At 41.9% G+C, this 15,470-nt stretch overlaps 1 protein-coding gene across 4 annotated transcripts in view; it reads left to right on the top strand.

The window, feature by feature from the left end:
* KCTD1 (potassium channel tetramerization domain containing 1) overlaps positions 1 to 15,470 on the top strand; it is a 186,337-nt gene that overhangs the window by 131,960 nt on the left and 38,907 nt on the right. For all 4 annotated transcript variants that reach the window (XM_053206433.1, XM_053206434.1, XM_027068682.2 and 1 more), the window contains exon 2: positions 8,824 to 9,002. In XM_053206433.1, coding sequence (XP_053062408.1) covers positions 8,824 to 9,002 — 179 coding nt within the window. The remainder of the gene's footprint in view (positions 1 to 8,823; positions 9,003 to 15,470) is intronic.

Below are 15,470 nucleotides of genomic sequence, written 5' to 3'. Positions count from 1 at the left end.
ACTAGGAGGCCCTCTGTGAGCGTTAGATACTGTTTCATTGCCAGCTTCTGCTGCCATTATGCATTCTCCTTCCAAGAGAACGCATGCAGAGCACCAACTTCTGGAAACGTGGGAGGCATGCAGGTACATCTTTCCTTGTCTTGCTTTTGCTGTCCTTTGGATCTGGGAATGGACGAACTTGAGGAAGGCGCAGATGACCAGATAGTTCCCAGGAGTGTGGAAACCATATATTCCTGCACCATTCTTTCAGGATCAAACTAAATAGACTTCTGTGTCAGCTAAATACGAGCTTACCATGACCTGAGGCCCATTTAATTTTTGGTTCCACACATTTCCTCCCTGGCAAGAAAATAAAGGGAAAGGAAGCATTATCCGAAAATTTCTGTATTTCTTCATTCAGTCCTTTGTTTTAAAATGTCAGAAAAAAAGAAAAAATCCTGATTATGAAAGTAAAATATAGCAGCATGCCAAGAGTATGTACTAATTGATTAATTGTACATTTTTTTCTTCTTAAAAATTGTTTTTTTAAAATTTCAAGAGTAATAAATGCTCTGTGTCATAAAGCACAAGAGAATTAAAACAAAAATAAAATTTGTCTGGAACATCATTACGTAGTCCTAACCCCTACTAATATTTTGATGTTAATTCCAGAATTTTTATTGCACATACACATATCTTTGAAAAATAGTCTTTCCCTATGGAAAAGGGACAGTAGGTTCTGTTACAGAACCTACTTTTCCCTACGGAAAAGTCTTTCCCTATGAAAAAGGGACACTAGGTTTTGTTACAGAACCTACTTTTCCACTTGAATGCTATGTTTTTATTTTATTTATTTATTTATTTTTTTAAATTAGTAACGTTCATGGGTGCTTGGTGGCTCAGTTGAGAGCTTGACTCTTGATTTCAGCTCAGGTCATGATCTCATGGTTCCTGGGATTGAGCCCCATGTTGGGCTCTGTGCTGACAGCACGGAGCCTGCTTGGGATTCTCTCTCTCCTTCTCTCTGCCCACGTGCACACTCTCTCTCTCTCTCAAAATACATAAATATTAAAAAAAATAAAATAATTAGTGACATCCATAGTTGAGCTGTAATGTGTATTTTAAAATACTCTGATGTTTTACATGCATTTAAAAATATCTAAGAAATCTAATTTAAAAAATAATCCAGCTATAATAAGCACAGCAAAGTTCTATCAAAATATTCTGTTTTTTCAAGTTCACTTTCCTTCTGGGGGGAACAAAAAGCAGCGAAATTTTGGCAAATAGTTGTTCTTTTCATGGTCCCAGCTCAGTAATCTAATAAGGGAGCTTCTCAGGTACGTGTTTCATTTGAAAAAGAAAAAAACAAAAAGGCATGTTGAGGGCACGTACCGCATATCTGGCAGAGATTGTGTATTGAAATAGATAAACATTAGGAGCCCCTCCTCTTGGCCAGCAGCAAGAGTAACATTTTGCTGTTTCAGATTAGGAAGCAATTGCAGATTAATTTAACACAGTTGCTAGTCATTTTGAAACAACTTTGAAGCCTCCTATTTTTGATTTCTGGGATTTTTTTAAATCTGTGAAATTAAGATTTTTGATCCGAAAAGGAAAATCGGTACAATTCAATTGCCATTTCATTTTATGAACATAACTGTGCCGATTTCATTCTCCACTTTCTTTCGTACACTTGTCCACGGCACATAACTAGCATCTTGTTATGCTCTGTCCTGTTTTCTTTTCACTTATCTGTACCCCACGATATAATCCTTTCATCACTGTAAAATGCTGTTTTTTTCACCTGTGGATCTTCCCTCCTCAACTATCTCTAAAGTTCTCTGTATTTCTCCATTGCTCCATAGAAGTCTTCTCTGTACATCTGGTTTACTGCTCTGTGAGATTTCATTTTTCATGTGCAGAAGGAAAGAAACTTCCTTTGTCCTTCTCTATGCCAAGCCTTGTACTATACGCCCTCACAAACATGTCTCACCCGCTGCTGACTTTATCTCTCTGTAGGGTGGGAAGATTTAGCCCTGTCTTAGAGATGAGGAAACCAGTCTGATAAGTTTGGAAACTTCTCCGAGATCACACAAAGAGTAAGGCCAGCTGAAAGCAGGTCTCCAGTTTCCAACACCAAGGCTTTCTCCTGTGCCTGTAGGGTGTTCTGTATAGGTTACTTTTCCAGCTGTATAAAGCTTTGAAAGTTGTCTTACCTTAAAAACATGTTTTTCTTTACTATTTTTGGGCAGGAATCTTTCTTCAGTATATTGTGTACTTTCCAGTCTAAGCTAGGGGGTTTTTGGGGGGATGATGTCATCTTGAATGATTTTTGTAAGTAGCTATTGTCCTATGGGCTAGAAAACCAATGACTACATCTGTTATAAATGCATGAATTAAGAGTAAATAGGTTCTGTGAAGTTGAAGGGGGCTCCTATGATAATGTGAATGGAAGATTTGATGTCAGATTTGGAGGCTTAGAAGGCTTTGGGGCCTAATTCTCAGGTGTCTTCAGAGATTGACAGAAACTGTCCTCTAAATAAGTTACATATACAATACTCACAGACTTTAAAGTGCTGGTGGGCTTTTGTTTTTATTTTTGTTTTTCTGTTTTTTAAACTCATGTGAAATTATAGGAGTTATTTCTCTCTTTTCTCAGGTCATTCTCCTATTTAGTTAAAGTCAATAGAGGCCATAGAGATTGAACGTGGTAGGAACCCAATAAATATTTCTTGAATAAATGAAGAAACAAATGAGATCTCTCACAAAATACGTTGACATTATGGTTGAGAATCTTGTTATGCCATTAAGTAACTATGATCAGTAAGCTGATGTTTTTCTACAAGAACCGTCATTATGAGTCCAATAGGATTGTGTCAGTTCTAAAATAACACTCTGAAGGCAACCACAGATTTCCATCCCAGGAACTGGCAACATCCATGCTTAAGATACATTGAGTACAGTTTGGGTACCCTAAATGGTTGGCCAGCTATCAAAAAATAGAATTGATGAGAACACTCCAGTCTCTAGGCATTCCATTTCATGTAATATAGATGCTACTTGAGTCTCTCTCTCTCTCTCTCTCTCTCTCTCTCTCTCTCTCTCTCTGTGTGTGTGTGTGTGTGTGAGAGAGAGAGAGAGAGAGAGAGAGAGAGAGAGAGAGAGAGATACTAAGGTTGAAATTTGTGGAAAAGTTATGATTTGTGTTAAATTCCTTCGGTCCTCTATAGAATGTTAGGAATTACAATATCAAATAATATAGATAAGTATTTTACTATTGACATGCTTTTCTGGAAATATCCCTAAGACACCTGTTTCTTTTCCCAGTGAAAGAGGTAGTGTAGTCCAACTTGATAGTGAAACGTGACATAAGACAGGGGCATACATTTTTAACAAAGTCAGTCATTCAAACTTTCAGTTTAAACTTCAGCTCATTTGTTCCAGGCAGTGCCCCTGGGGCTCCTGTTTGAACAGCACACAACTAGGTTAGATTTAGAAGGCAAATTTTTCATTAGCTTCTTTTGAAAGATGCCTGAAGTCAAATCCCTTGAAGGAGTCTCCTACCAAAAAAATTATTGCTGCTTTGTTGGGTAGGTGAGGTGGATGATTAAGCTAGGGAAGCCTCAGACTGAAAGCAGCCAAGAAATGGAAACTTTAAAGGTAAGCTGATCAACATGCCTGGAAAATCCAGGCATATGGGATAGAAATGGGGGAAAGAGGAATTTGAAATACAATTTCAGATGGCTGTTTTATGTCAAAGTACCATAGTCAGATTTGGTTTATCCTAGGAGAGGAAATAATAAACATCTTTTTAGTTTTTAAAAAAGGTAGTATTTCACAGAAATTTAGATGAGTATTTGAACAGCATGGTGTTTTGATTGGAGTTTTTCCCAAGATTATTTTCGGTTTATTTTCTTTTTAAGTAGAACTTAGAGTAAAGTGAATGAATAAATCTTAAGTGTCCACGTGCATACAACTGTGAAACCACCCAGATCAAGATTTAGAACTTGTCTAACTGTCCAGAAGGCTCGTTCTTTACCCCTCCCAGTCAGTAACCCCCACAGGTGGCCAGTGTTCTGAGCTCTGTCTTCATGCATTCATTTTATGGTTCATAACTTCGTGTGAGTGGGCATACAGGACATGCCCTTGTGTCTGGTGCCTTTTCTCAGTGCTCTGTGAGAGCCATAGATGTGTTTTCCTCACTGTGTGGCTATTAATTTATTTTCATAAAATCAGTAAATAGGGAGAAATAGTGCTGTGAAGTCATGAACTGTCTGTATTCACTTCTGAAGTAACTCTGCTTCTCCATTTAAACATGGCTGCGGGGCGCCTGGCTGGCTCAGTTGGTAGGGCGTGCAACTCTTGATCTCGGGGTTTGTAAGTTCAAGTCCCACGTTGGGTGTCGAGATTACTTAAAAGTAAAATCTTAAAAAAAAAAAAAAAAAACCTTGTAAAAAATAAATAAACGTGGCTGATAGGTTCAGGTCTGTCATGATTTGGGCTTCCATATATTAAGAAAAATTCAAGGTAAGCCTTTACTGTGCTGTCCAGTGGTACAGCCGCTACCAATGTGTGGCTATGTACATTACAGTTTAAATTAATTACAGTAACATTTAAATTTTGTTTTTTAGTTCCACTAGCCACACTTCAAATGCTCAAATAGCCACATGTAGCTGGTAGCCACCCTACCAAATGGAGCAGATCTAGAACATTTCCATTCTTGTAGAAAGTTCTGTTGGACAGTGCTGTTTAGAAAGCTGGCTGTTGGCTGACTTCCTCTTTCCTTTCCTCTTTTCCAGACATAGGATGTTGTAGTGGGTTTTATTTATTTTTTTCATTGTAAGTTGTCATTTACTTCTGTGGTTCTCAGGCCATCATCTTACAAGCTTCTGTTTCCTACATTGTCCCTCTAGACCTTGGGGAAAAGGTAAGTGGGAGAATTCTCACAACGTGCTATACTTTTAATTTCTACAAACTACCGTGTGCTCTCCTACTTCAGGGCCTTGGCGATACTGCTTGGAACCCTTCCCAGCAACCCGCTCGCTGTGTGTTGATTTCTCATCTATCAGATTTCAGCTTAGACTGTCTCCAGGGGACCTTCCGCATCCCTCCTCCCAGCCCCCAAGCCTAGGTTATGGCCCCCTTGATTCAGCTGCCACAGTAACATGGCCTTTCCCTGCCTGGTAGCAGTTGCTTGTTTCCTGACTTCTGTCTCCCACCACACAGCGAGCCCGGTAAGGTCAGGGACCAGTGTGTCACGTTCCCTGTTGTATATCCATTTCTTGGTCGAGTGCCTGGCACTCAGGAGAGGTTAGTAAATATCGTGGAAGGAGGGAACAATGGGCTGCACAAGAAAGGGCCAATAACCAAATAGCTTAATGTTAGGGTTCTTCTCTCCTAGGTAGAGTCAGTTCCAGGTGGGAGTTTATCAGAGACAGCTTTCTGTCTGGGCACCTTACAGAACGCTGGGCTGTTTCGTCAGGGGAGTGATGATGACACAGCCAAGGCATTTGCGCCCTTTCTGGTTAAAGTTTTTGGTTTGCCTTTCACCGGAAATAATTCTAAGAGATATCCAAACTGAGATGATGATGGGTGAACAATCAAAGGGAAAGGCAGATGGGGAAGTGGAGTTGAAAAGTGGTCATAATACGGTAGAAAATTCTGCATCTGTCAGCAGGCAGCTGTTCACGGCATCACAGGCGACGTCTCACCAAGCCAGATGACCTCACAGGGAGCCGCGTCAAGGAAGGGTATCCTGTCAGGATAGGTATCAGAAACCCCAACTCAAACTTGCTTTAAAAAGAAAGAGATTTATTTCTCCAAGTAGCAGGAAGTCTTGAGATGGGCTCAGAGTTGGTCGTTTCGGTGTGCCAGCAATGTCCGTGAGAACCCAGTTCTTTCCAGCTCGGCGTGGCCACCCTGGGCATGGGCTTTGTCCTGAGGCTGGAAGGGAAATGGGGGCTGCAGGTACAGGCCTCCCATCTGGGCCTCAGAGACTAGAGAAAGAAGAGAAAGCCATTGGCAAGGGAAGGGGTTGCCAGAATGTGTCAGAGGAAGCATCTGGAGTAACTGCAGTAGCTACAGAGTATCCACTGGAAACGCCAAGACGTTGCAGCCCCAAACATCCTCTTCCCCCATCCCAGCCTATGCATTTTAGAAGTTCTTTCAGTCTGCACCAGTACAGAAAGTAGTGAATGAAAACCCTTTACTCTGTTAGCAAATACCACTTAATGCCTTAGAAGTCATCTAATGGGGACACACCCAGACCAGGGAAGATTCCCAGAATGGAGAAAGAGAGCAGAGGAGGTAAGTCAGGGGGCTCAGGGAAGACCAGTTCTGAAACTTGGGAGCCCTGCCAGAGTGAGCCTGAGCGTGGCAGTCAGAAACCCCCTCCTGGCCCTTAAGGGTTAATCGCCCGCCCACCCGCCGCTTGAAGAAACACTGGCTTAATTTTAAATTCAGCAATATCCATACATTTATGATTTACAATGTAAATGGTATATATTCTGGGAAATCTGGAATCCTTCAACCGATCGGTTATGCTTTAATTTTTTTTCTCCTTCTTCTATAGACCTCGCAGTGTTGGAGCTGTGCTGAATGAGGTCACAGTCTAACTACAGTATTAACCCTGCAAATCTGTTCATTTTCGCCTGAGCACCCTCAGGCAGGATACAGAATGTGTCCAATTGAAAGACTATTACAGGCGCTGCAGTCCATGATGGGATGAATTGTAACAGGGTGGAAGGTACTGGGGGGGGGGGAGGGGGTGTCTTTAGCCAGGTAGGAAGTATCTCTCAAAAGCAGAGGTTATGTGATTGCATTTTGAAAGGAAAAATCTTGTTCTCTCTCACTCAAATTTTAAAACGCAACTTTTAATATTCTCAGATCTTAACTGTTTTATATTTTCTACCAACCGTGTCTGTCTTTGTATTTCCCCCCATCCGATACCTCTTCAATTTCTCTTCTCTGTGTGCTACAAACATCCTTTTGTGTTTTTTTAATACCTTTTGCATTATTAAAAATATAGAGGAACATCTAAAGAATAATAGAGTGAACACCCGTGAACCGACCACCCCATTTAAGAAATAAAACACTAGCTCTTTTCCTAGGACTGTTTCTGGGCCCTGTTTAATTCAGCATGGAGAAAAGCACAACACAGATGGTCAGCGTTTTGTGTAAAGGCTCAATCGCCACGCATTCATGGTAGCTGCAGAGTTTCAGAAAGTATGTGCATTCGCTGTCTTGCCTAGACATGTGGTTAATGCTAAGTAGTCTAACAGTTGTGCCCCAGGTAGCTCCTAAAGCTGTTTCAGATCATAAAATCTATGATGTTTTGCAAATTTATATTTTATCATGCTGGGTTTTATGCGCAAAAACTAGATGACTTCCCCTTTATAATCTCCATCAAAGGCATTTTTCAAAATCCCTTTATTATGCCTTGTCACTGGCTTTGCCACGCATTGTTTGCATGTTTGAAAACAATCTCTGGCTAAATTATAAATCTGAGAGTATTGTTGTGGCGTTAGCCTTGCAGAACTGAGGGATAAATGCTATTTTAACTTATTCCTCAGTTGTAGACTCTAAATATTTGACCCCTTCATTGAGTGCCAGAGACGTGACTTGACTTGTCTGTGGTTTGGGCCCTATCACTAAGAGAGTGATAGACCATGTTTGGATAGTGCCTGAAATATTTATATTGTATCAATGGAAAGGATGTAATATTTTATTTCCTCAAGAGTACAGTTCCTTCAACATGTTCTCGCTGCCCCCGTGTGATGTCCTCCATCTGCTCTGTTTGCTCACATTGTACCTTTAAAAAAAAAGTTTTTTTTAATGTTTATTTATTTTTGAGAGAAAGGGAGAGACAGAGTTGAGTGGGGGAGGGGCAGAGAGAGAGGGAGACACAGAATCCCAAGAGGCTCCAGGCTCTGAGCTGCCAGCACAGAGCCCGTTGGCGGAGCTGGAACTCGTGAACTGTAAGATCATGACCTGAGCCGAAGTCAGAGGCTTAACCGACCGAGCCACCCGGGCGCCCCTGCTCACATTGTACCTTTGCCTGTGGGGCTTCTCCATTGACACCTGCCCCATTTCTACCTTGGGAGCTTGATCACTTCAAGAAGTCTGGCATAGAGAAGAGCAACTTGCTCATGCTCACAAGCACATACTTACCACTGAAGGGTACAGTCTTTTCCAAGTGTCCCCAGACCTTTAGTCTTGTACAGAGTGAAGCAGGGAACAAATGGGTAGAGTGTGTGTTGATTTTTTTTTTTAATCTCTTGACTGATGAACTTGGGGTGCCTGTTTACAAAGTTGCTTGGAGAATGTGTGCTGAAGGCCAGGTTAGTCATACCCTCATTTTCCTGATTTAAAAAAATAGAAATCGAGCATAGTTGCAGAACACAAGTGCTGAAAGATCTGTATTTATCCCAACTGCATAGCAATAGGGAAGTTTCCAAAGAGAAGGATAAAGCCTATGTATTTTATTTAGATATGGGTTGTTTTAAGTGTTGATTGTCTTTTCATTTGGAATGAGGGTAACTCTCCATGTGCCATTTAGCAGTTGTTAAATGTGAGAATTCATTAGTAAAATAGGCCGTCATAGAGCTCAGGATGATTGGAAGTGAACATTAGTTCGGCTCCTTGATTCGGAGCTTGGGAAGTTTTCCTTTCCTTTGTTGCAGATTTTGTGTTTCTAATATTCATTACAACAAGAGTGAGAGCCTGCTGATTTTTCAAGATTTTATTACCGAAAGAATATCAACACTAGTCTCTGGCTTATTCTTTATGATGCGTGTGTTTCCTTTCTCTCTACCGAAAACGTGTCTAAACTTGCTTATCTCTCTGTAGGACAGTCGGCCCAATATGTCAAGACCTCTGATCACTAGATCTCCTGCATCTCCACTGAACAACCAAGGCATTCCTACTCCAGCACAGCTCACAAAATCCAATGCGCCCGTCCACATTGATGTGGGCGGCCACATGTACACCAGCAGCCTGGCCACCCTCACCAAATACCCCGAATCAAGGTAATCCGAAAAATGGAAAAGTCACACTCGGAAGTGCATGTATTTGATGATCTAACTGTTTTTCCTTTGACCAGCACAGCAGCGTGGACTTACTGGGGCCGGGGCTAGAGCACGAGGGTGCCGTGTGGGCCCCCCGGCTACCCACGCTGCTCTTGGACGTGGCTGTCAGTCTTGTCCGAGTCAGGGCTCGACCCACAGCTTAATCAGGTCCACATAGACATGTCACATAGGAATGGAGTTCTAGGATATTTTGCCCTGCAGAGATCTTCAGGTTTCTCAATGTAGTACAAAAGGAAGGATGATTTCTATTGCTACTGGCTTTTCTTCTGTCCTTTTCTAAAACACTTTCTGATCAGTTCTTAAGAATTTTCTAGGAGGTCATTTGGTGCGCCAACTTGTGAGCTAGAGAAAAAAAAATGAGAGGCTCTTATCAATGGGGCAGTATATTTACAACACAATGCAAAAGTCCAGGAAGCCAAGATAGTCTTGTTTAAAAAAAAAAAAAAAGGCCAGTGGGACTTCCGAGGGATCAAGGCAGATAAATAAATATGGAAAGTGTCTGAAGAGGGAGCATGGTTTACAAACAGGCACTATACAGTTCTGCTTTTTTTAGTCTTTCTCTGTTACCTGATATTTTATGAAAGGTTGAGAGGAAAGATAAAATTTTCTCTCTCAGTTTCCAGATTGAATTTCTGCAGCCAAAGTGAAATGATTTTTTTTAAAAAACAGATGACCATAGGGGCACCTGGGTGGCTCAGTCGGTTAAGCGTCCAACTTCAGCTCAGTCTCACAGTCTGTGAGTTCGAGCCCTGCGTCGGGCTCTGTGCTGACAGCTCAGAGCCTGGAGCCTGCTTCAGATTCTGTGTCTCCCTCTCTCTCTGCCCCTACTCTGCTCATGCTCTGTCTCTCTCTGTCTCAAAAATAAATAAAAAACATTAAAAAAAAATTAAAAAAAACAGATGACCATTAATTCAATGACCAAAAAGCTTTATATTTTTAAATGAAATGATTATATCATTCAGTTATTAGTATTATTGAGTCCCCACTTTCCCTAAGTTCATTGTGACAGGTGCTACAAGATCATGCTACATTATGGCTATATTTTTAAAGAATATCATACAAGGAAGTAAGGTTTCTTTTTTAAAAAAATACTTACTTCCATTCCTTCTAATCTAATACCAACATCAAAGAAAGAAAATCACCACGCCTCTTCAGATGAACACTTAATTCTAGGGGGCAAGCCACAAAACGTACACGAGCCAAAAAGCAAATCCTTAGCTGTAGCAAAATTCACTGATCTGATCTGGTGGCTTTTTGTTTCATTCAGTCCAATTTTTAAACTCTGATCCAGGAGGGAAGTTATGTCATGTGCACACGACATAAGTAGCAGGTTTTCTTCGAAGGCTCATTGCAGCTGGGGGGTCTCTTCCTACTGACTAAAGCCGCACGGGGGTTTGGCATCCGTGAAGCTCCCCTGTATCACTTAGCCTGTTGCAAGGGTAGAAGGTAGAAATGTGTTGGAGGCGCTGTTTATTCAGTTCCTCTCTCCAGTGATTTGCCACTTTAGAGACCTCGAATAGGTGTCTTACTTGGAGAGTCTTCCTCTGGCCCCTCTGCGTGGGCATTTCTAACAGTCTACTTTCAGTCCCTCGTTGTCCACACCCTGAGACAGGCATCGCATTCCACGATCTCAGTACTCCGGATACACCATCTCATATGGCAGCCACTAGCCACATGCAGCCTTTGAGCACTTGAAATGTGGCTGGTCCAAATCAGAATGTCCTCTAAGTGTAAAATTGCACTGGACTGTAAAGAATTAGTGCCTACCAAAAAAAGTAAAATATCGCAGGCAGGCAGTCTCTCCTTTGCTGTCCTGCCCACTGTTCCCTTTCTGTGTATTCAACAAACTTCTGTCTCTTTAAAAAAAAAAAAGCAACTCAGTAGTTTTTTATTATTGATTTCATGTTGGAATGAGAATATACTGAATTAAATATGTCATTAAAATTAATTTCACCCGTTTCCTTTTACTCTTTCAATGTGGCTACTAACAAACCCAAAATTACATACATGTCTTGTGTTTTATGGCTGTTGGACAGTGCTGACCTATACACAGATTTTTTAAAACTCTAAGCAAACCCACTTCTTCCCCAACCTGATACGTACATACATGATAACTTGAATTTCTCTTTCACCAACTTCATTAGAAAAGGTGAAATTGTTCGTCTTCCTTTCCCGATCTTTCCCCACACATCCTCGCCACCACTGGGCCACAGTGTCATGGGAGAAACATCAGAAATACTTCATGGTTCATTAGTCCCCACATTTAAATGCTGATGCTGCCATTTAGTACTTGTTTGGCCATGGATAGGTCCAATTTCTAAGCGTCTGTCTTCTCACTTGTAAAATAGACACGGATAGGTCTTCTTGCAAGGTTATTGAGAGGATTAAATGTGATTACTAAAAGCACGCCATGGCCCTGTGCCCAACACATAGTATTGCCTTTATGCTTAATCTTCTGCCAAACCCAGCAATTGTTTCTTTTCAAACTGCCTTCCAAATTCCAAATATATCCCCTTCCTTCATTTCCTAGACCATGGAAACAGGCTCACTTTTGGGTTCTTGCCTGAATGACTGCAGGCTCAGGGGAGCCCTCGCCTGCACCTTCTGGTCCTTTATCTTGACACGCCTACCTGTCCCAGAACTGCTGAGCTGTTCTAACATCATCTTGATCGTTAGGAGATATTCTTAAGCATATGTTAGGACTCGGAAACAAGCCTTATAAAGTGACTTCTCTGTTGCTTATACCTAAAGCAGATGATATTGGTTTAGATGTTGAACCGACCATTCTGCTCCCTCTTGTAGTGTGTGTGTGTGTGTATGTGTGTGTGTGTGTGTGTGTGTGCGCGCGCACGCATTTGGTAAATAATCCAGTGTTCATTTCAAGGCAGCAGTCAGTCTAAGGGGACCCATACATAAATTTTTGTAGTGAAAGATACAGGGAAGGAAGGGTTTCATGCTTTTCTTATACATGTCAGTTACTCCTCCCACCTTCTGGGAAAATCTCTTGCATGTCTTCACCCCTTGGGGGATAAATCCTAGGAGATTAGGTTGCCTATGACCATAGAGTTACAAATAGCTCCAACTCGAGTTCTCTAGATTCTAGGGTAGTCCGAGCCCTTCTCCCACTGTGGAACCATTCCCTGCCCCCTCGCCCGTCAGCACACCCTGGTTCCTCTCTCATTTGCCTTTTCCTTGGTGTAGCCCAGAGGAGTGGACGGCTTTTTCCTTGGTTTTATTTTCTAGGATTTCAAGAAGAGACTTGTAGTATAAAGCCTTAATTTGTTTATAACAAGTGATCATAAAAAATGTAATGTCTTTCTACAATTTCAAAGGTTCTACACAGAGCCTTTATTCCATTTTGAAATGTTTTATATGACTTTTCATCCTGTCTCTATTTATCACCTTCTTGGCTAAAGACCACCCTTAGAACATGGTCCCCAGAAAGTGGTACAATGGACCGCACAGCCAAACATTAGAAGCACCTGGGAAGCATTAAAAAGCCATACATGGTCCTGCCCCAGACCAATAAAATCAGAATCTCCACAAGTTTCCTAAGATATTCTGACTTTCACCATCTGGCTTTGAACAACACCAATGTGGATGGTCCCTCCAAGTGAACATAGGCTTCTTCCTCAATGAATATTTCATGCTATATCATAATGGCTATTAAAATACGTTTTGATCTTTATTTCTTTAATTACCAAGGTTACCTGTTCCACTGTGTGTGGGTACCCCTATGCTTTGGTGTTTTGGGTGGGGGGAGGCTTCTAAGCCCTGAGTTGGGATTCAATAAGCAAGTTGACTTTTTACATTTTACAACAGAGCTCCTCACACACATCATTATTCACATTCATTGTCAGGTGGTTTCTAGCTAAAGGGACTGAAGGTTTCAAATTAACTGGAGCAGGTGCATACATCAGTGATGTGCTGTGTTTTACCGATGTTTTGTGTAAGATGCAGAACAGCTCTTTGGAGGGGTTTATGAGACCGAGGCTAATCCACACCCCCTCAGGGATCAAGGAGATAGATCCCTTGCAGCGTTGCTGACAAGTCTCCAGTTCCAGTTGCTGTTCTGAATTGTAATCACCGAGAAAAACACCTAGTTCAGATCTGCAAGAACAGTACATCAAATAAGTAAAACAACAAAAGAAGTCAAAAAATATATCACTGTCATGAAAAGATTTTAATGGATTTTATAAAGAAGATAGAACATATCTTACCTGACAGTTTGCTAGCTTGATTGATAAATTATAAGCATCTAGACATGGGAGGTGGGCCTCACCTGTACTCTTGCCCTGGGCCCTGCAGATTTTAAGGACAGACCTGATAATGTCTGATTTAAAAATCTAAGGCACCCATTATCAACATCATTGATAACAACAAAATCTAGGTATCTAAATAATTTGTTATAAACAATTAAGATTGGTACCAAATTACATGACATCTTTAAAATCTCCTGTATTGCCACTGAAATATCTTCATGGCTGTGTGTGTGTGTGTGTGATATTAAATAAACTTTCTTTGCTTTAGAAGATAGTCTGTGTGGCTTGGTTGGGCATCCGACTTCGGCTCAGGTCATGATCTCACAGTTTGTGGATTCGAGCCCCGCATCAGGCTCTGTGCTGACAGTTTAGAGCCTGGAGCCTGCTTCGGATTCTGTGTCTCCCTCTCTCTCTGCCCCTCCCCTACTCGCACTCTGTCTGTTTCTCTCAACAATAAATAAAACATTGAAAAGTTTTTTTCAAAAAAAAGAAGACACAAGTCTGAGTTCAAAGTTAGGTCCATTTCATCCTTTATTATCACCTTGCACAAAATGGAAGCTCACTATTAATAGCAGCTATATTGATGGTTGTTCACATGTGGACTTTTTAAAACTGGGAAGTGGGCTGTTATTGCTAATGAGTGAAACCTACCTGGCGGTAATAAGGCAGGGAGGGGTCTTGATTAAAGAGAGCCCTTCAGCCACTGACCCAGAGGTGCAAGACAAGATCTCATGTTACAGTCCTGAGCCATCCGATCTGACCGCTTGACGGAGCTTTTGTGTATTTTAAACCCAGTACATGAGTTGACTCCCACATAAGTAGATTATGCTAAATTGGTCTCTCCTAAATAGCAGCAGAGTTACTAAGCGCACTGGCATATGTAGGTAATTGCAAAACTCAAGAGACCGGGCTTTCAGCCTCACAGTCAACACCCATGGCCACCCAAGGGGTGTGTGTATTTGGAGCTTTAGAATGGAGATGCCAAACACGTGTGCCTTGCCAGTACTGCTCTAGCTTCTGGCATGCTTCACTCTCGACGTGTTAGCCATTAAGGCATGGTTCATGTGGAGATGCCCTGAAACAACGTCAGATGAGCTCGACATTAAGGGATTGGTGCATCCACTCTCAGGACGGCTGAATTCTAATGTTTGGATTTCCGTGTCATTGCTGTATGCCAACCTAGGGAGTTTTCTGCAATCCTGCATTAGGGCTGGGCATTCTGTGCCGTGAGTCTGTGACTTCACGATTCCAATTTCACATGACAGGCCCTAGACACGAGTCCAGTCCTGTTATCATGCAGGCCCGCGATTCAGGATTCCAGCAGAAATGCCAAGAAATCAATGCATCTTCCTTGCCACACAGTTCACTGAGCTTTCTTTCAGAATTCTTGCAGGGCACTGAGTAGAAGGCTTTTTATTATAACCTACCCTTTAGACCAGAGTGATTTAAATATTTTTTAGGTTAATTTATTTTGACAGACAGCACGAGTGGGGAGGGCAGAGAGAGGGAAAGAGAGAATGCACACCATTAGTGCAGAGCCCGAATTGGAGCTCAAACCCATAAAGCCATGAGATCATGACCTGAGCTGAAACCAAGAGTCAGACACTTAACCCACTGATATACCCAGGCACCACAGATCAGCATGATTTATAATGCAATGTCTATCTCAAGTTTAAAAAAACTCACAGTGGGGCGCTTGGGTGACTCAGTTAAGCATCGGGCTTTGGCTCAGGTCATGAGCTCACAGTTCCCAAGTTCGAGCCCCACGTCGGGCTCTGTGCTGATAGTTCAGAGCCTGGAGCCTGCTTTGGATTCTGTGTCTTCCTCTCTCTGCCCCTCCCCTGCTCATACTCTGTTTCTCTCTGTCTCTCCCTCCCTCCCTCTCTCTCTCTCTCTCTCAAAAATAAATAAAAATTAAAAAAAATTTTTTTTAATTTTTTTTTTCAACGTTTATTTATTTTTGGGACAGAGAGAGACAGAGCATGAACGGGGGAGGGGCAGAGAGAGAGGGAGACACAGAATCGGAAACAGGCTCCAGGCTCCGAGCCATCAACCCAGAGCCCGACGCGGGGCTCGAACTCACGGACCGCGAGATCGTGACCTGGCTGAAGTCGGACGCTTAACCGACTGCGCCACCCAGGCGCCC

Source organism: Acinonyx jubatus, chromosome D3 (genome assembly GCF_027475565.1).
Source record: "Acinonyx jubatus isolate Ajub_Pintada_27869175 chromosome D3, VMU_Ajub_asm_v1.0, whole genome shotgun sequence".
Taxonomy (NCBI): Eukaryota; Metazoa; Chordata; class Mammalia; order Carnivora; family Felidae; genus Acinonyx; species Acinonyx jubatus.
The sequence above is the reverse complement of the archived record's forward strand: the minus strand, read 5'-3'. Positions and strand labels throughout refer to the sequence as shown.